The sequence below is a fragment of the Hyla sarda genome, unplaced genomic scaffold, assembly GCF_029499605.1.
Source record: "Hyla sarda isolate aHylSar1 unplaced genomic scaffold, aHylSar1.hap1 scaffold_986, whole genome shotgun sequence".
Lineage (NCBI taxonomy): Eukaryota > Metazoa > Chordata > Amphibia > Anura > Hylidae > Hyla > Hyla sarda.
Window position 1 is genome coordinate 32,599 of NW_026611016.1, and position 20,092 is coordinate 52,690.

Sequence of the window (20,092 nt, forward strand, 5' to 3'; positions counted from 1 at the left end):
TCTCCCCGGCACATTAGTGGAGCATGATTGGGACTCTCTCCCCGGCACAGTAGTGGAGCATGATTGGGACTCTCTCCCCGGCACATTAGTGGAGCATGATTGGGACTCTCTCCCCGGCACAGTAGTGGAGCATGATTGGGACTCTCTCCCCGGCACAGTAGTGGAGCATGATTGGGACTCTCTCCCCGTCACAGTAGTGGAGCATGATGGGGACTCTCTCCCTCGCACAGTAGTGGAGCATGATGGGGACTCTCTCCCTCGCACAGTAGTGGAGCATGATGGGGACTCTCTCCCTTTAGTGGTTTTCTTTGAATTCGATCCTAAATCCCCACAGGTTTCATACACATTTACGTGGTGTCTATGGCTGATAAATATGGCGTCAACCCATTGTGGGGCATAAACCGGAGAGCCTTCAGCTTCATCATGTGACACCATAAGGTGAAGGAGATTTAGACCTGACACTGGTGACTGCTTCTCTCTCCTTTATTGAAGACTGAGGGTCCCTGTACCAGATCGAGCACCCCTCCCCCCTCCCCCCCCCCCCCCCATGCTACACAACACAATCATGTCCACCTCTCTCCACCATCATTTAAACAGTATAAAAGGTTCTGTAGCACAAAAGACTTCAATGTTGGCATCTGCAACAAGACATCTGAAGACCGTGGTTGGGGGGGACAAGATGTATTATTGCCGGAGTACCCCTTTTAGTTCATGTCTTGAGGGACCCAAGGAAAGCCCTTGATGCCCATGGCCTAAAGCCACCTTAACAAGACATCTGGTACCAGACAGCAAAACATGGATGGTCTTTTCTCTCAGCCTCTACAGAGGCCACAGGACACATGGATAACAATCAGGACCATTAGGTCATCGTCCTCCTAATATTGCTTTATGATATTCGGGCTCCTGGTTAAACCCATTTGGGCTGTAATGGCAGCAATATTGGTTTCAGTTACTTTATCAGGATGACTCAAGTTACATTTACTGCATATTCTCTGATCTCAGATGGACACCCCCCTCCCCCCTGTCCTTGGAAGGATGATGAAGTAGATGGACCCCCCCATTATTGGTAAGATGATTAGGTAGTGAGGATGGTTCTGGGGGTATCTGGGTACATCCGGGTTAGACTGGTGGCAGGGTCATGATGACCATCATACAATAATGTTCTCCTCGTAGATGGAGAGGAGGAGCAGGATGCCCCAGCCGATCAGGAGGCCTAAGTTATGGAGGATGAAGAGCAGCCACGGCCGGCGGTCCTTCACATTCATCATCGATGGCAGCTGCAGAAAGAGAGGAAGAGTGTGAGTGACAGACCATGGTGGAGTGATGTCTCCTAGATACTGGTCCTTACCATGTCCACCAGAGCCACGTAAAGAAAGAGTCCCGTGGCCACTGTAAATATCCAGTGCTGAATGGCTTCATCTGCCGAGATGGAAAGGGCGATGTACAAACCGATGAATGAAGTTAGAGCACTGCCGAAATTAAGGACCAGAGCCATGCGGACCGTGATCCCCGAGTGCAGGAGAGCAGCAAAGTCACCTGAGGAGAACACGGAACAAAGTCACCTGAGGAGAACACGGAACAAAGTCACCTGAGGAGAACACGGAACAAAGTCACCTGAGGAGAACACGGAACAAAGTCACCTGAGGAGAACACGGAACAAAGTCACCTGAGGAGAACACGGAACAAAGTCACCTGAGGAGAACACGGAACAAAGTCACCTGAGGAGAACACGGAACAAAGTCACCTGAGGAGAACATAAGGTAAAGTACACAGAACAAAGTCACCTGAGGAGAACACGGAACAAAGTCACCTGAGGAGAACATAAGGCAAAGTACACGGAACAAAGTCACCTGAGGAGAACACTGAACAAAGTCACTTGAGGAGAACACGGAACAAAGTCACCTGAGGAGAACAGGGAACAAAGTCACCTGAGGAGAACACGGAACAAAGTCACCTGAGGAGAACAGGGAACAAAGTCACCTGAGGAGAACACGGAACAAAGTCACCTGAGGAGAACAGGGAACAAAGTCACCTGAGGAGAACACGGAACAAAGTCACCTGAGGAGAACACGGAACAAAGTCACCTGAGGAGAACACGGAACAAAGTCACCTGAGGAGAACACGGAACAAAGTCACCTGAGGAGAACACGGAACAAAGTCACCTGAGGAGAACACGGAACAAAGTCACCTGAAGAGAACACGGAACAAAGTCACCTGAAGAGAACACGGAACAAAGTCACCTGAAGAGAACACAAGGCAAAGAACACGGAACAAAGTCACCTGAGGAGAACACAGAACAAAGTCACCTGAGGAGAACACGGAACAAAGTCACCTGAGGAGAACACGGAACAAAGTCACCTGAAGAGAACACGGAACAAAGTCACCTTAAGAGAACACAAGGCAAAGAACATGGAACAAAGTCACCTGAGGAGAACACAGAACAAAGTCAACACAGAACATACTTACCTGATCGAGAACACGGAACAAAGTCATGAGCTGCAGCCCCAGTGACATTGCAGATAATCCCAGATAATGCAACACGGCAGAGGAGAGCGACCAAATATATAAGGCCTCCAGCCAATCACTGAGGGAGGGCAGATCCCCAGCACACTGCAGTAGGTGGAGCTATCTCTATTACCCTGCAGTAGGCGGAGTTGCCTCTCACCCTGCAGTAGGCGGAGCTGTCTCTCCATGCCGTAGGCGGAGCTGTCTCTCTCCATGCAGTAGGCAGAGTTGTCTCTTACCCTGCAGTAGGTGGAGCTGTCTCTTACCCTGCAGTAGGTGGAGCTGTCTCTCACCCTGCAGTAGGCGGAGCTGTCTCTCACCCTGCAGTAGGCGGAGCTGTCTCTCACCCTGCAGTAGGCGGAGCTGTCTCTCACCCTGCAGTAGGCAGAGTGGTCTCTCTCCATGCAGTAGGCGGAGCTGTCTCTATTACCCTGTAGTAGGCGGAGCTATTTCTATCACCCTGCAAGAGGTGGGGCTTACCCAGCTCATGTGGCAACTCATGGCAGAAGACAGCGAGAGTGGTGGCCAGGCCGGTCTTCCATGATGTGGAGAACGCCGCCCCCATGGCCAAACCATCTGCGAAGTTGTGAATGGCGTCTCCGATGGTGATCATGTAGGGGATCATCCGCAGCTCTGCAGGAGACAAGCAGGAGATATGAAGAAGGTGCTCATGGGAGGAGTAGTATGTGGGATGTGATGGGACTTACCACGACTCCTCACCGGGGGCGCACTCTTCTGAAACTCCACATCTGGGCTGACCTGGGACCAGAAACAGCACAATGAGAAGTCCCCCAAATACTGCCCCCTGAGGACATCCCCCGCAGAGCTGACCCTCTGAAGATCATATATGAGGAACAAGGAGCTCAGGACCATTAGGCCACCAGGGGCCAACATAGATACCGGGCCCCTGTGTGTAGGCATGCCAGGTCAGTCTGGGACATAGATACGGGGCCCCTGTGTGAGGGCATACCAGGTCAGTCTGGGACATAGATACGGGGCCCCTGTGTGAGAACATACCAGGTCAGTCTGGGACATAGATACAGGGCCCCTGTGTGAGAACATACCAGGTCAGTCTGGGACATAGATACGGGGCCCCTGTGTGAGAACATACCAGGTCAGTCTGGGACATAGATACGGGGCCCCTGTGTGAGGGCGGACATACCAGGTCAGTCTGGGACATATATACGGGGCCCCTGTGTGAGGGCGGACATACCAGGTCAGTCTGGGACATAGATACGGGGCCCCTGTGTGAGAACATACCAGGGCAGTCTGGGACATAGATACGGGGCCCCTGTGTGAGGGCGGACATACCAGGTCAGTCTGGGACATAGATATGGGGCCCCTGTGTGAGAACATACCAGGTCAGTCTGGGACATAGATACGGGGCCCCTGTGTGAGGGCGGACATACCAGGTCAGTCTGGGACATAGATATGGGGCCCCTGTGTGAGAACATACCAGGTCAGTCTGGGACATAGATACGGGGCCCCTGTGTGAGGGCGGACATACCAGGTCAGTCTGGGACATAGATACGGGGCCCCTGTGTGAGGGCGGACATACCAGGTCAGTCTGGGACATAGATACGGGGCCCCTGTGTGGGAACATACCAGGTCAGTCTGGGACATAGATACGGGGCCCCTGTGTGAGGGCGGACATACCAGGTCAGTCTGGGACATAGATACGGGGCCCCTGTGTGAGGGCGGACATACCAGGTCAGTCTGGGACATAGATACGGGGCCCCTGTGTGAGGGCGGACATACCAGGTCAATCTGGGACATAGATACGGGGCCCCTGTGTGAGGGCGGACATACCAGGGCAGTCTGGGACATAGATACGGGGCCCCTGTGTGAGGGCGGACATACCAGGTCAGTCTGGGACATAGATACGGGGCCCCTGTGTGAGGGCGGACATACCAGGTCAGTCTGGGACATAGATACGGGGCCCCTGTGTGAGGGCGGACATACCAGGTCAGTCTGGGACATAGATACGGGGCCCCTGTGTGAGAACATAGCAAGTCAGTCTGGGACATAGATACGGGGCCCCTGTGTGAGAACATAGCAAGTCAGTCTGGGACATAGATATGGGGCCCCTGTGTGAGGACGGACATACCAGGTCAGTCTGGGACATAGATACGGGGCCCCTGTGTGAGGGCGGACATACCAGGGCAGTCTGGGACATAGATACGGGGCCCCTGTGTGAGGGCATACCAGGTCAGTCTGGGACATAGATACAGGGCCCCTGTGTGAGGGCGGACATACCAGGGCAGTCTGGGACATAGATACGGGGCCCCTGTGTGAGGGCGGACATACCAGGTCAGTCTGGGACATAGATACGGGGCCCCTGTGTGAGGGCGGACATACCAGGTCAGTCTGGGACATAGATACGGGGCCCCTGTGTGAGAACATAGCAAGTCAGTCTGGGACATAGATACGGGGCCCCTGTGTGAGGGCGGACATACCAGGTCAGTCTGGGACATAGATACGGGGCCCCTGTGTGAGGACAGACATACCAGGTCAGTCTGGGACATAGATACGGGGCCCCTGTGTGAGGGCGGACATACCAGGTCAGTCTGGGACATAGATATGGGGCCCCTGTGTGAGGACAGACATACCAGGTCAGTCTGGGACATAGATACAGGGCCCCTGTGTGAGGGCGGACATACCAGGTCAGTCTGGGACATAGATACGGGCCCCTGTGTGAGGGCGGACATACCAGGTCAGTCTGGGACATAGATACGGGGCCCCTGTGTGAGGGCGGACATACCAGGTCAGTCTGGGACATAGATACAGGGCCCCTGTGTGAGGGCGGACATACCAGGTCAGTCTGGGACATAGATACGGGGCCCCTGTGTGGGAACATACCAGGTCAGTCTGGGACATACATACGGGGCCCCTGTGTGAGGGCGGACATACCAGGTCAGTCTGGGACATAGATACAGGGCCCCTGTGTGAGGGCGGACATACCAGGTCAGTCTGGGACATAGATACGGGGCCCCTGTGTGAGGGCGGACATACCAGGTCAGTCTGGGACATAGATACGGGGCCCCTGTGTGAGGGTGGACATACCAGGTCAATCTGGGACATAGATACGGGGCCCCTGTGTGAGAACATAGCAAGTCAGTCTGGGACATAGATACGGGGCCCCTGTGTGAGAACATAGCAAGTCAGTCTGGGACATAGATATGGGGCCCCTGTGTGAGGACAGACATACCAGGTCAGTCTGGGACATAGATACGGGGCCCCTGTGTGAGGGCCGACATACCAGGTCAGTCTGGGACATAGATACGGGGCCCCTGTGTGAGGGCGGACATACCAGGTCAGTCTGGGACATAGATACGGGGCCCCTGTGTGAGGGCGGACATACCAGGTCAGTCTGGGACATAGATACGGGGCCCCTGTGTGAGGGCCAACATACCAGGTCAGTCTGGGACATAGATACGGGGCCCCTGTGTGAGAACATAGCAAGTCAGTCTGGGACATAGATACGGGGCCCCTGTGTGAGGGCGGACATACCAGGTCAGTCTGGGACATAGATACGGGGCCCCTGTGTGAGGGCGGACATACCAGGTCAGTCTGGGACATAGATATGGGGCCCCTGTGTGAGGGCATACCAGGTCAGTCTGGGACATAGATACGGGGCCCCTGTGTGAGAACATACCAGGTCAGTCTGGGACTTAGATACAGGGCCCCTGTGTGAGGGCAGACATACCAGGTCAGTCTGGGACATAGATACGGGGCCCCTGTGTGAGGGCGGACATACCAGGTCAGTCTGGGACATAGATACAGGGCCCCTGTGTGAGGGCGGACATACCAGGTCAGTCTGGGACATAGATACGGGGCCCCTGTGTGAGGACATACCAGGTCAGTCTGGGATATAGACTGCTTCTGCTGTTTCCTTTTCTTCTGCTCCTCATGGAAGTTCTGCAGGGAGACCCCGTGGTCACAGTGTCCGTGGCCTTCAACATCATCATCGTCCTAACAATGAAAAAACAACAATACAAGGTGTCAGGACCTGGAGAGTGTGGAGGGCAGGACCTGCAGAAGACCCCAGGACGTGTGGAGGGCAGGACCTGCAGAAGACCCCAGGACGTGTGGAGGGCAGGACCTGCAGAAGACCCCAGGACGTGTGGAGGGCAGGACCTGCAGAAGACCCCAGGACGTGTGGAGGGCAGGACCTGCAGAAGACCCCAGGACCTGGAGAGTGTGGAGGGCAGGAGGACCTGCAGAAGACCCCAGGACGTGTGGAGGGCAGGACCTGCAGAAGACCCCAGGATGTGTGGAGGGCAGGACCTGCAGAAGACCCCAGGACGTGTGGAGGGCAGGACCTGCAGAAGACCCCAGGACGTGTGGAGGGCAGGACCTGCATAAGACCCCAGGACGTGTGGAGGGCAGGACCTGCAGAAGACCCCAGGATGTGTGGAGGGCAGGACCTGCAGAAGACCCCAGGACGTGTGGAGGGCAGGACCTGCAGAAGACCCCAGGACGTGTGGAGGGCAGGACCTGCAGAAGACCCCAGGACGTGTGGAGGGCAGGACCTGCAGAAGACCCCAGGACGTGTGGAGGGCAGGACCTGCAGAAGACCCCAGGACGTGTGGAGGGCAGGACCTGCATAAGACCCCAGGACGTGTGGAGGGCAGGACCTGCAGAAGACCCCAGGACGTGTGGAGGGCAGGACCTGCAGAAGACCCCAGGACGTGTGGAGGGCAGGACCTGCAGAAGACCCCAGGACGTGTGGAGGGCAGGACCTGCATAAGACCCCAGGACGTGTGGAGGGCAGGACCTGCAGAAGACCCCAGGACGTGTGGAGGGCAGGACCTGCAGAAGACCCCAGGACGTGTGAAGGGCAGGACCTGCAGAAGACCCCAGGACGTGTGGAGGGCAGGACCTGCAGAAGACCCCAGGACGTGTGGAGGGCAGGACCTGCAGAAGACCCCAGGACCTGGAGAGTGTGGAGGGCAGGAGGACCTGCAGAAGACCCCAGGATGTGTGGAGGGCAGGACCTGCAGAAGACCCCAGGATGTGTGGAGGGCAGGACCTGCAGAAGACCCCAGGATGTGTGGAGGGCAGGACCTGCAGAAGACCCCAGGATGTGTGGAGGGCAGGACCTGCAGAAGACCCCAGGATGTGTGGAGGGCAGGACCTGCAGAAGACCCCAGGATCTGGATAGTGTGGAGGGCAGGACCTGCAGAAGACCCCAGGACCTTGCCGGGCTAATGGCCTCAATCTCCTGTCATGTGACATAATTCATTGTCTTAAAGGGGTTCTCCAGCCTTAGAAAAACAGCTGATGTCTTCAAAATACTGCAAAACATTTGTCCTCAGGTTGGGTGTAATGTTTCATCTAATTTCCATTGAAGTAAATGGACACAATTTGTATTCCCACACACAACCTGAGGACAGGTGGGGGTCTGTTTTTGGAAGAAATTAGCTCAGTTTTGCAATTGCTTGATATTCCCTTTTTTAACCTTCATCAACTGCTGCCAGGTGTCCAGTCCAGTGTATGTGTCCGGTCCAGTGTAGGTCTTAAACATAAACACAGAATGTGTCTGCAGATAAGAACCATTTGGCCCATCTAGTCTGCCCACCTACGCTGGACTGGAGACTCCCGCTGGACTGGAGAATCCCGCTGGACTGGAGACCCCCACTGGACTGGAGACCCCCGCTGGACTGGAGACCCCCGCTGGACTGGAGAGTCCCGCTGGACTGGAGAGTCCCGCTGGACTGGAGAGTCCCGCTGGACTGGAGACTCCGCCTGGACTGGAGAATCCTACTGGACTGGAGACTCCCGCTGGACTGGAGACTCCCGCTGGACTGGAGACTCCCCCTGGACTGGAGACTCCCCGCTGGACTGGAGACCCCCGCTGGACTGGAGACTCCCGCTGGACTGGAGACCCCCGCTGGACTGGAGACTCCCATTGGACTGGAGACTCCCACTGGACTGGAGACTCCCGCTGAACTGGAGACTCCCGCTGTCCCGCTGGACTGGAGAGTCCCGCTGGACTGGAGACCCCCGCTGGACTGGAGACTCCCGCTGGACTGTAGACTCCCGCTGAACTGGAGACTCCCTCTGGACTGGAGAGTCCCGCTGGACTGGAGACCCCCGCTGGACTGGAGACCCCCGCTGGACTGGAGACCCCCGCTGGACTGGAGACTCCCACTGGACTGGAGACTCCCGCTGTCCCACTGGACTGGAGACTCCCGCTGTCCCGCTGGACTGGAGACCCCCGCTGGACTGGAGACCCCCGCTGGACTGGAGACTCCCGCTGGACTGGAGACTCCCGCTGGACTGCAGACTCCCGCTGGACTGGAGACCCCCGCTGGACTGGAGACCCCCGCTGGACTGGAGACCCCCGCTGGACTGGAGACCCCCGCTGGACTGGAGACCCCCGCTGGACTGGAGACTCCCGCTGGACTGGAGACCCCCGCTGGACTGGAGACCCATTCTCATGTCCACCATGTAGGTTTCCAGCCCGGTGATGACCTCCAGTCCAGTTTCGGCCTCTTTGTAATGACAATGAATATGAATAATGGTCTATACCGCTTCTGGACCCCAGCCTAGATTCTGCAGCTCTTTCCCCTGCTCGGATGTCCCGTTCTACAATCTATATATTTACCTCATCCTTCACCAGGAGCCCAAAGAACTTTTCCAGGAGAAAGAATGAATAGAGACCCCCCAACACCACCAGAAGTTTCCAAGTATGAGATTGGGCGTCTTCATCATTGTGAGCGTGGTCCTCGGTGTCACCATGTGAGTGGAGGCCAAGGAACTGTAGAGGAGGAAGAAAACAGAGACTAAGAACAAAGTGCCCCCTGAGTGTATCAGCACAGCCTGTAGGGGGCAGCACAGACTAGTACTAAAACTCTATTACCTGTGGGATAAGGTGCAGAATGGCATCTCCAGTCAGGGACCCCACCGCCAGGCTGACAAAGAACTGGATGACATACTGATAGGCGGCACTGCAGGTTGTGCACAGCAGGACCACAATGCCAAAGAGCGAGCACAGACACACCACCAGATTGGCGATACTGCCGTACAGGTATTCTGTGGGCAAAGAGGGTCGCGGGTCAGCACCAAATTATATATGGAAACAATATAAGAAGTTCTGCAGGTCAGAGGAGGAGCAGACATCGGAATGGAGCCTCCATCTATCAATGGGGGGGGATGGTGGACCCCTCCACACTGCTCCCCACCTCATCACATGACACAAACCAATCAGAACTAAACCCCACCCCTGCTTAACCAAAGACACACCCATGTATTACCATAGAGACTTACTCTGAGCGGTGGTCAGCTGTCCATCGGGGTCCTGGTGCTGGTGGTCATCCGGACAGAGACCGATCAGCTGCTGCTGGATGAGACTGCTGCCAATATCTCCGAACTTCTCTGCCGAAATGTCCTCATCTCCTCCCACCCCATGTATGGTCAGGATCTCCTCCGGACTAAAGCAGGTCTAGAGGAGCGAGAAGAAAGGCGGGTCATGTCTCCATGACAACAAAAAGGCAGAGAACTACTGGGCGGGCACTGGGTATCTATTGCCCCCCCCCCATGGACTGTAATCTCTTGTGATCAGGATCCTCACTCCTCATAGACTGTAATCTCTTGTGATCAGGACCCTCACTCCTCATAGACTGTAATCTCTTGTGATCAGGTCCTCATTCCTCATAGAATGTAATCTCTTGTGATCAGGATCCTCACTCCTCATAGACTGTAATCTCTTGTGATCAGGATCCTCATTCCTCATAGACTGTAATCTCTTGTGATCAGGACCCTCACTCCTCATAGACTGTAATCTCTTGTGATCAGGGTCCTCACTCCTCATAGACTGTAATCTCTTGTGATCAGGATCCTCACTCCTCATAGACTGTAATCTCTTGTGATCAGGACCCTCACTCCTCATAGACAGTAATCTCTTGTGATCAGGACCCTCACTCCTCATAGACTGTAATCTCTTGTGATCAGGATCCTCACTCCTCATAGACTGTAATCTCTTGTGATCAGGATCCTCACTTCTCATAGACTGTAATCTCTTGTGATCAGGACCCTCACTCCTCATAGACTGTAATCTCTTGTGATCAGGACCCTCACTCCTCATAGACTGTAATCTCTTGTGATCAGGACCCTCACTCCTCATAGACTGTAATCTCTTGTGATCAGGACCCTCACTCCTCATAGACTGTAATCTCTTGTGATCAGGATCCTCACTCCTCATAGACTGTAATCTCTTGTGATCAGGATCCTCACTCCTCATAGACTGTAATCTCTTGTGATCAGGTCCTCACTCCTCATAGACTGTAATCTCTTGTGATCAGTGTCCTCACTCCTCATAGACTGTAATCTCTTGTGATCAGGATCCTCACTCCCCATAGACTGTAATCTCTTGTGATCAGGATCCTCACTCCTCATAGACTGTAATCTCTTGTGATCAGGATCCTCACTCCTCATAGACTATAATCTCTTGTGATCAGGACCCTCACTCCTCATAGACTGTAATCTCTTGTGATCAGTGTCCTCACTCCTCATAGACTGTAATCTCTTGTGATCAGGGTCCTCACTCCTCATAGACTGTAATCTCTTGTGATCAGTGTCCTCACTCCTCATAGACTGTAATCTCTTGTGATCAGGATCCTCACTCCCCATAGACTGTAATCTCTTGTGATCAGGATCCTCACTCCTCATAGACTGTAATCTCTTGTGATCAGGATCCTCACTCCTCATAGACTATAATCTCTTGTGATCAGGACCCTCACTCCTCATAGACTGTAATCTCTTGTGATCAGTGTCCTCACTCCTCATAGACTGTAATCTCTTGTGATCAGGATCCTCACTCCTCAAAGACTGTAATCTCTTGTGATCAGGGTCCTCACTCCTCATAGACTGTAATCTCTTGTGATCAGGATCCTCACTCCTCATAGACTGTAATCTCTTGTGATCAGGATCCTCACTCCTCAAAGACTGTAATCTCTTGTGATCAGAATCCTCACTCCTCATAGACTGTAATCTCTTGTGATCAGGACCCTCACTCCTCATAGACTGTAATCTCTTGTGATCAGGATCCTCACTCCTCATAGACTGTAATCTCTTGTGATCAGGATAATCACTCCTCATAGACTGTAATCTCTTGTGATCAGGGTCCTCACTCCTCATAGACTGTAATCTCTTGTGATCAGGATCCTCACTTCTCATAGACTGTAATCTCTTGTGATCAGGACCCTCACTCCTCATAGACTGTAATCTCTTGTGATCAGGATCCTCACTTCTCATAGACTGTAATCTCTTGTCATCAGGGTCCTCACTCCTCATAGACTGTAATCTCTTGTGATCAGGGTCCTCACTCCTCATAGACTGTAATCTCTTGTGATCGGGATCCTCACTCCTCATAGACTGTAATCTCTTGTGATCAGGTCCTCACTCCTCATAGACTGTAATCTCTTGTGATCAGTGTCCTCACTCCTCATAGACTGTAATCTCTTGTGATCAGGGTCCTCACTCCTCATAGACTGTAATCTCTTGTGATCAGTGTCCTCACTCCTCATAGACTGTAATCTCTTGTGATCAGGATCCTCACTCCCCATAGACTGTAATCTCTTGTGATCAGGATCCTCACTCCTCATAGACTGTAATCTCTTGTGATCAGGATCCTCACTCCTCATAGACTATAATCTCTTGTGATCAGGACCCTCACTCCTCATAGACTGTAATCTCTTGTGATCAGTGTCCTCACTCCTCATAGACTGTAATCTCTTGTGATCAGGATCCTCACTCCTCAAAGACTGTAATCTCTTGTGATCAGGGTCCTCACTCCTCATAGACTGTAATCTCTTGTGATCAGGATCCTCACTCCTCAAAGACTGTAATCTCTTGTGATCAGAATCCTCACTCCTCATAGACTGTAATCTCTTGTGATCAGGACCCTCACTCCTCATAGACTGTAATCTCTTGTGATCAGGATCCTCACTCCTCATAGACTGTAATCTCTTGTGATCAGGATAATCACTCCTCATAGACTGTAATCTCTTGTGATCAGGATCCTCACTCCTCATAGACTGTAATCTCTTGTGATCAGGATCCTCACTCCTCATAGACTGTAATCTCTTGTGATCAGGATCCTCACTCCTCAAAGACTGTAATCTCTTGTGATCAGAATCCTCACTCCTCATAGACTGTAATCTCTTGTGATCAGGACCCTCACTCCTCATAGACTGTAATCTCTTGTGATCAGGATCCTCACTCCTCATAGACTGTAATCTCTTGTGATCAGGATAATCACTCCTCATAGACTGTAATCTCTTGTGATCAGGGTCCTCACTCCTCATAGACTGTAATCTCTTGTGATCAGGATCCTCACTTCTCATAGACTGTAATCTCTTGTGATCAGGACCCTCACTCCTCATAGACTGTAATCTCTTGTGATCAGGATCCTCACTTCTCATAGACTGTAATCTCTTGTGATCAGGACCCTCACTCCTCATAGACTGTAATCTCTTGTGATCAGTGTCCTCACTCCTCATAGACTGTAATCTCTTGTGATCAGGACCCTCACTCCTCATAGACTGTAATCTCTTATGATCAGGATCCTCACTACTCATAGACTGTAATCTCTTGTGATCAGGATCCTCACTTCTCATAGACTGTAATCTCTTGTGATCAGGATCCTCACTTCTCATAGACTGTAATCTCTTGTGATCAGGATCCTCACTCCTCATAGACTGTAATCTCTTGTGATCAGGATCCTCACTCCTCATAGACTGTAATCTCTTGTGATCAGGGTCCTCACTCCTCATAGACTGTAATCTCTTGTGATCAGTGTCCTCACTCCTCATAGACTGTAATCTCTTGTGATCAGGATCCTCACTCCACATAGACTGTAATCTCTTGTGATCAGGACCCTCACTCCTCATAGACTGTAATCTCTTGTGATCAGGATCCTTACTCCTCATAGACTGTAATCTCTTGTGATCAGGGTCCTCACTCCTCATAGACTGTAATCTCTTGTGATCAGGATCCTCACTCCTCATAGACTGTAATCTCTTGTGATCAGGACCCTCACTCCTCATAGACTGTAATCTCTTGTGATCAGGACCCTCACTCCACATAGACTGTAATCTCTTGTGATCAGGATCCTCACTCCTCATAGACTGTAATCTCTTGTGATCAGGATCCTCACTCCACATAGACTGTAATCTCTTGTGATCAGGACCCTCACTCCTCATAGACTGTAATCTATTGTGATCAGGACCTTCACTCCTCATAGACTGTAATCTCTTGTGATCAGGACCCTCACTCCTCATAGACTGTAATCTCTTGTGATCAGGATCCTCACTCCTCATAGACTGTAATCTCTTGTGATCAGGATCCTCACTCCTCATAGACTGTAATCTCTTGTGATCAGGATCCTCACTCCTCATAGACTGTAATCTCTTGTGATCAGGTCCTCACTCCTCATAGATTGTAATCTCTTGTGATCAGGATCCTCACTCCTCATAGACTGTAATCTCTTGTGATCAGGATCCTCACTCCTCATAGACTGTAATCTCTTGTGATCAGGACCCTCACTCACCATAGACTGTAATCTCTTGTGATCAGGACCCTCACTCCTCATAGACTGTAATCTCTTGTGATCAGGACCCTCACTCCTCATAGACTGTAATCTCTTGTGATCAGGACCCTCACTCCTCATAGACTGTAATCTATTGTGATCAGGACCCTCACTCCTCATAGACTGTAATCTATTGTGATCAGGACCTTCACTCCTCATAGACTGTAATCTCTTGTGATCAGGACCCTCACTCCTCATAGACTGTAATCTATTGTGATCAGGACCTTCACTCCTCATAGACTGTAATCTCTTGTGATCAGGATCCTCACTCCTCATAGACTGTAATCTCTTGTGATCAGGATCCTCACTCCTCATAGACTGTAATCTCTTGTGATCAGGATCCTCACTCCTCATAGACTGTAATCCCTTGTGATCAGGTCCTCACTCCTCATAGATTGTAATCTCTTGTGATCAGGATCCTCACTCCTCATAGACTGTAATCTCTTGTGATCAGGATCCTCACTCCTCATAGACTGTAATCTCTTGTGATCAGGACCCTCACTCCCCATAGACTGTAATCTCTTGTGATCAGGACCCTCACTCCTCATAGACTGTAATCTCTTGTGATCAGGATCCTCACTACTCATAGACTGTAATCTCTTGTGATCAGGACCCTCACTCCTCATAGACTGTAACCTCTTGTGATCAGGGTCCTCACTCCTCATAGACTGTAATCTCTTGTGATCAGGACCCTCACTCCTCATAGACTGTAATCTCTTGTGATAAGGCTCCTCACTCCTCATAGACTGTAATCTCTTGTGATCAGGATCCTCACTCCTCATAGACTGTAATCTCTTGTGATCAGGATCCTCACTCCTCATAGACTGTAATCTCTTGTGGTCAGGATCCTCACTCCTCATAGACTGTAATCTCTTGTGATCAGGACCCTCACTCCTCATAGACTGTAATCTCTTGTGATCAGGATCCTCACTCCTCATAGACTGTAATCTCTTGTGATCAGGATCCTCACTCCTCTTAGACTGTAATCTCTTGTGATCAGGATCCTCACTCCTCATAGACTGTAATCTCTTGTGATCAGGACCCTCACTCCTCATAGACTGTAATCTCTTGTGATCAGTGTCCTCACTCCTCATAGACTGTAATCTCTTGTGATCAGGATCCTCACTCCTCATAGACTGTAATCTCTTGTGATCAGGCTCCTCACTCCTCATAGACTGTAATCTCTTGTGATCAGGGTCCTCACTCCTCATAGACTGTAATCTCTTGGGATCAGGATCCTAACTCCTCATAGACTGTAATCTCTTGTGATCAGGATCCTCACTCCTCATAGACTGTAATCTCTTGTGATCAGGATCCTCACTCCTCATAGACTGTAATCTCTTGTGATAGGGACCCTCACTCCTCATAGACTGTAATCTCTTGTGATCAGGACCCTCACTCCTCATAGACTGTAATCTCTTGTGATCAGGATCCTCACTCCTCATAGACTGTAATCTCTTGTGATCAGGATCCTCACTCCTCATAGACTGTAATCTCTTGTGATCAGGATCCTCACTCCTCATAGACTGTAATCTCTTGTGATCAGGATCCTCACTCCTCATAGACTGTAATCTCTTGTGATCAGGATCCTCACTCCTCATAGACTGTAATCTCTTGTGATCAGGACCCTCACTCCTCATAGACTGTAATCTCTTGTGAACAGGATCCTCACTCCTCATAGACTGTAATCTCTTGTGATCAGGATCCTCACTCCTCATAGACTGTAATCTCTTGTGATCAGGTCCCTCACTCCTCATAGACTGTAATCTCTTGTGATCAGGACCCTCACTCCTCATAGACTGTAATCTCTTGTGATCAGGTCCTCACTCCTCATAGACTGTAATCTCTTGTGATCAGGACCCTCACTCCTCATAGACTGTAATCTCTTGTGATCAGGACCCTCACTCCTCATAGACTGTAAACTCTTGTGATCAGGACCCTCACTCCTCTTAGACTGTAATCTCTTGTGATCAGGACCCTCACTCCTCATAGACTGTAATCTCTTGTTATCAGGGTCCTCACTCCTCATAGACTGTAATCTCTTGTGATCAGGACCCTCACTCCTCATAGACTGTAATCTCTTGTGATCAGGACCCTCACTCCTCATAGACTGTAATCTCTTGTTATCAGGGTCCTCACTCCTCATAGACTGTAATCTCTTGTGATCAGGACCCTCACTCCTCATAGACTGTAATCTCTAGTGATCAGGATCCTCACTCCTCATAGACTGTAATCTCTTGTGATCAGTGTCCTCACTCCTCATAGACTGTAATCTCTTGTGATCAGGATCCTCACTCCTCATAGATTGTAATCTCTTGTGATCAGGATCCTCACTCCTCATAGACTGTAATCTCTTGTGATCAGGGTCCTCTCTCCTCATAGACTGTAATCTCTTGTGATCCGGACTCTCACTCCTCATAGACTGTAATCTCTTGTGATCAGGGTCCTCACTCCTCATAGACTGTAATCTCTTGTGATCAGGATCCTCACTCCTCATAGACTGTTATCTCTTGTGATCAGGACCCTCACTCCTCATAGACTGTAATCTCTTGTGATCAGGGTCCTCACTCCTCATAGACTGTAATCTCTTGTGATCAGGGTCCTCACTCCTCATAGACTGTAATCTCTTGTGATCAGGACCCTCACTCCTCATAGACTGTAATCTCTTGTGATCAGGTCCTCACTCCTCATAGACTGTAATCTCTTGTGATCAGGATCCTCACTCCTCATAGACTGTAATCTCTTGTGATCAGGACCCTCACTCCTCATAGACTGTAATCTCTTGTGATCAGGATCCTCACTCCTCATAGACTGTAATCTCTTGTGATCAGGTCCTCACTCCTCATAGACTGTAATCTCTTGTGATCAGGAACCTCACTCCTCATAGACTGTAATCTCTTGTGATCAGGGTCCTCACTCCTCATAGACTGTAATCTCTTGTGATCAGGATCCTCACTCCTCATAGACTGTAATCTCTTGTGATCAGGATCCTCACTCCTCATAGACTGTAATCTCTTGTGATCAGGACCCTCACTCCTCATAGACTGTAATCTCTTGTGATCGGGTCCTCACTCCTCATAGACTGTAATCTCTTGTGATCAGGGTCCTCACTCCTCATAGACTGTAATCTCTTGTGATCAGGATCCTCACTCCTCATAGACTGTAATCTCTTGTGATCAGTGTCCTCACTCCTCATAGACTGTAATCTCTTGTGATCAGGATCCTCACTCCTCATAGACTGTAATCTCTTGTGATCAGGATCCTCACTCCTCATAGATTGTAATCTCTTGTGATCAGGATCCTCACTCCTCATAGACTGTAATCTCTTGTGATCAGGGTCCTCTCTCCTCATAGACTGTAATCTCTTGTGATCAGGACCCTCACTCCTCATAGACTGTAATCTCTTGTGATCAGGATCCTCACTCCTCATAGACTGTAATCTCTTGTGATCAGGACCCTCACTCCCCATAGACTGTAATCTCTTGTGATCAGGACCCTCACTCCTCATAGACTGTAATCTCTTGTGATCAGGATCCTCACTCCTCATAGACTGTAATCTCTTGTGATCAGGATCCTCACTCCCCATAGACTGTAATCTCTTGTGATCAGGACCCTCACTCCTCATAGACTGTAATCTCTTGTGATCAGGATCCTCACTCCTCATAAACTGTAATCTCTTGTGATCAGGGTCCTCACTCCTCATAGACTGTAATCTCTTGTGATCAGGACCCTCACTCCTCATAGACTGTAATCTCTTGTGATCAGGACCCTCACTCCTCATAGACTGTAATCTCTTGTGATCAGGACCCTCACTCCTCATAGACTGTAATCTCTTGTGATCAGGACCCTCACTCCTCATAGACTGTAATCTCTTGTGATCAAGACCCTCACTCCTCATAGACTGTAATCTCTTGTGATCAAGACCCTCACTCCTCATAGACTGTAATCTCTTGTGATCAGGACCCTCACTCCTCATAGACTGTAATCTCTTGTGATCAGGACCCTCACTCCTCATAGACTGTAATCTCATGTGATCAGGATCCTCACTCCTCATAGACTGTAATCTCTTGTGATCAGGATCCTCACTCCTCATAGACTGTAATCTCTTGTGATCAGGATCCTCACTCCTCATAGACTGTAATCTCTTGTGATCGGGATCCTCACTCCTCATAGACTGTAATCTCTTGTGATCAGGATCCTCACTCCTCATAGACTGTAATCTCTTGTGATCAGGACCCTCACTGCTCATAGACTGTAATCTCTTGTGATCAGGATCCTCACTCCTCATAGACTGTAATCTCTTGTGATCAGGATCCTCACTCCTCATAAACTGTAATCTCTTGTGATCAGGGTCCTCACTCCTCATAGACTGTAATCTCTTGTGATCAGGACCCTCACTCCTCATAGACTGTAATCTCTTGTGATCAGGACCCTCACTCCTCATAGACTGTAATCTCTTGTGATCAGGATCCTCACTCCTCATAGACTGTAATCTCTTGTGATCAGGATCCTCACTCCTCATAGACTGTAATCTCTTGTGATCATGGCCCTCACTCCTCATAGACTGTAATCTCTTGTGATCAGGAACCTCACTCCTCATAGACTGTAATCTCTTGTGATCAGGACCCTCACTCCTCATAGACTGTAATCTCTTGTGATCAGGACCCTCACTCCTCATAGACTGTAATCTCTTGTGATCAGGACCCTCACTCCTCATAGACTGTAATCTCTTGTGATCAGGATCCTCACTCCTCATAGACTGTAATCTCTTGTGATCAGGATCCTCACTCCTCATAGACTGTAATCTCTTGTGATCAGGATCCTCACTCCTCATAGACTGTAATCTCTTGTGATCAGGATCCTTACTCCTCATAGACTGTAATCTCTTGTGATCAGGACCCTCACTCCTCATAGACTGTAATCTCTTGTGATCAGGGTCCTCATAGACTGTAATCTCTTTTGATCAGTGTCCTCACTCCTCATAGACTGTAATCTCTTGTGATCAGGATCCTCACTCCTCATAGACTGTAATCTCTTGTGATCAAGTCCTCACTCCTCATAGACTGTAATCTCTTGTGATCAGGATCCTCACTCCTCATAGACTGTAATCTCTTGTGATCAGGTCCTCACTCCTCATAGACTGTAATCTCTTGTGATCAGGAACCTCACTCCTCATAGACTGTAATCTCTTGTGATCAGGGTCCTCACTCCTCATAGACTGTAATCTCTTGTGATCAGGATCCTCACTCCCCATAGACTGTAATCTCTTGTGTTTAGGACCCTCACTCCTCATAGACTAATCTCTTGTGATCAGGATCCTCACTCCTCATAGACTGTAATCTCTTGTGATCAGGGTCCTCACTCCTCATAGACTGTAAGCTCTTGTGATCAGGATCCTCACTCCTCATAGACTGTAATCTCTTGTGATCAGGACCCTCACTCCTCATAGACTGTAATCTCTTGTGATCAGGACCCTCACTCCTCATAGACTGTAATCTCTTGTGATCAGCATCCTCACTCCTCATAGACTGTAATCTCTTGTGATCAGGATCCTCACTCCTCATAGACTGTAATCTCTTGTGATCAGGACCCTCACTGCTCATAGACTGTAATCTCTTGTGATCAGGATCCTCACTCCTCATAGACTGTAATCTCTTGTGATCAGGACCCTCACTCCTCATAGACTGTAATCTCTTGTGATCAGGATCCTCACTCCTCATAGACTGTAATCTCTTGTGATCAGGGTCCTCACTCCTCATAGACTGTAATCTCTTGTGATCAGGGTCCTCACTCCTCATAGACTGTAATCTCTTGTGATCGGGACCCTCACTCCTCATAGACTGTAATCTCTTGTGATCAGGATCCTCACTCCTCATAGACTGTAATCTCTTGTGATCAGGAACCTCACTCCTCATAGACTGTAATCTCTTGTGATCGGGTCCTCACTCCTCATAGACTGTAATCTCTTGTGATCGGGTCCTCACTCCTCATAGA

The 20,092-nt window shown here is 50.2% G+C and overlaps 1 protein-coding gene across 3 annotated transcripts in view; it reads right to left on the reverse strand.

Annotated features, from left to right (window-relative positions):
* Nucleotides 1-606: 606 nt before the first annotated feature.
* Nucleotides 607-20,092, reverse strand: part of LOC130351512 (zinc transporter ZIP4-like) — a 48,865-nt gene continuing 29,379 nt past the window's right edge. For all 3 annotated transcript variants that reach the window (XM_056554926.1, XM_056554927.1, XM_056554928.1), the window contains 8 exons: nucleotides 9,778-9,952; nucleotides 9,371-9,543; nucleotides 9,116-9,268; nucleotides 6,361-6,477; nucleotides 3,213-3,264; nucleotides 2,986-3,138; nucleotides 1,349-1,536; nucleotides 607-1,277 (listed from right to left, as the gene is read on the reverse strand). In XM_056554926.1, the coding sequence (XP_056410901.1) occupies nucleotides 1,149-1,277; nucleotides 1,349-1,536; nucleotides 2,986-3,138; nucleotides 3,213-3,264; nucleotides 6,361-6,477; nucleotides 9,116-9,268; nucleotides 9,371-9,543; nucleotides 9,778-9,952 (1,140 nt within the window). In that variant the 3' untranslated portion in view covers nucleotides 607-1,148. The remainder of the gene's footprint in view (nucleotides 1,278-1,348; nucleotides 1,537-2,985; nucleotides 3,139-3,212; nucleotides 3,265-6,360; nucleotides 6,478-9,115; nucleotides 9,269-9,370; nucleotides 9,544-9,777; nucleotides 9,953-20,092) is intronic.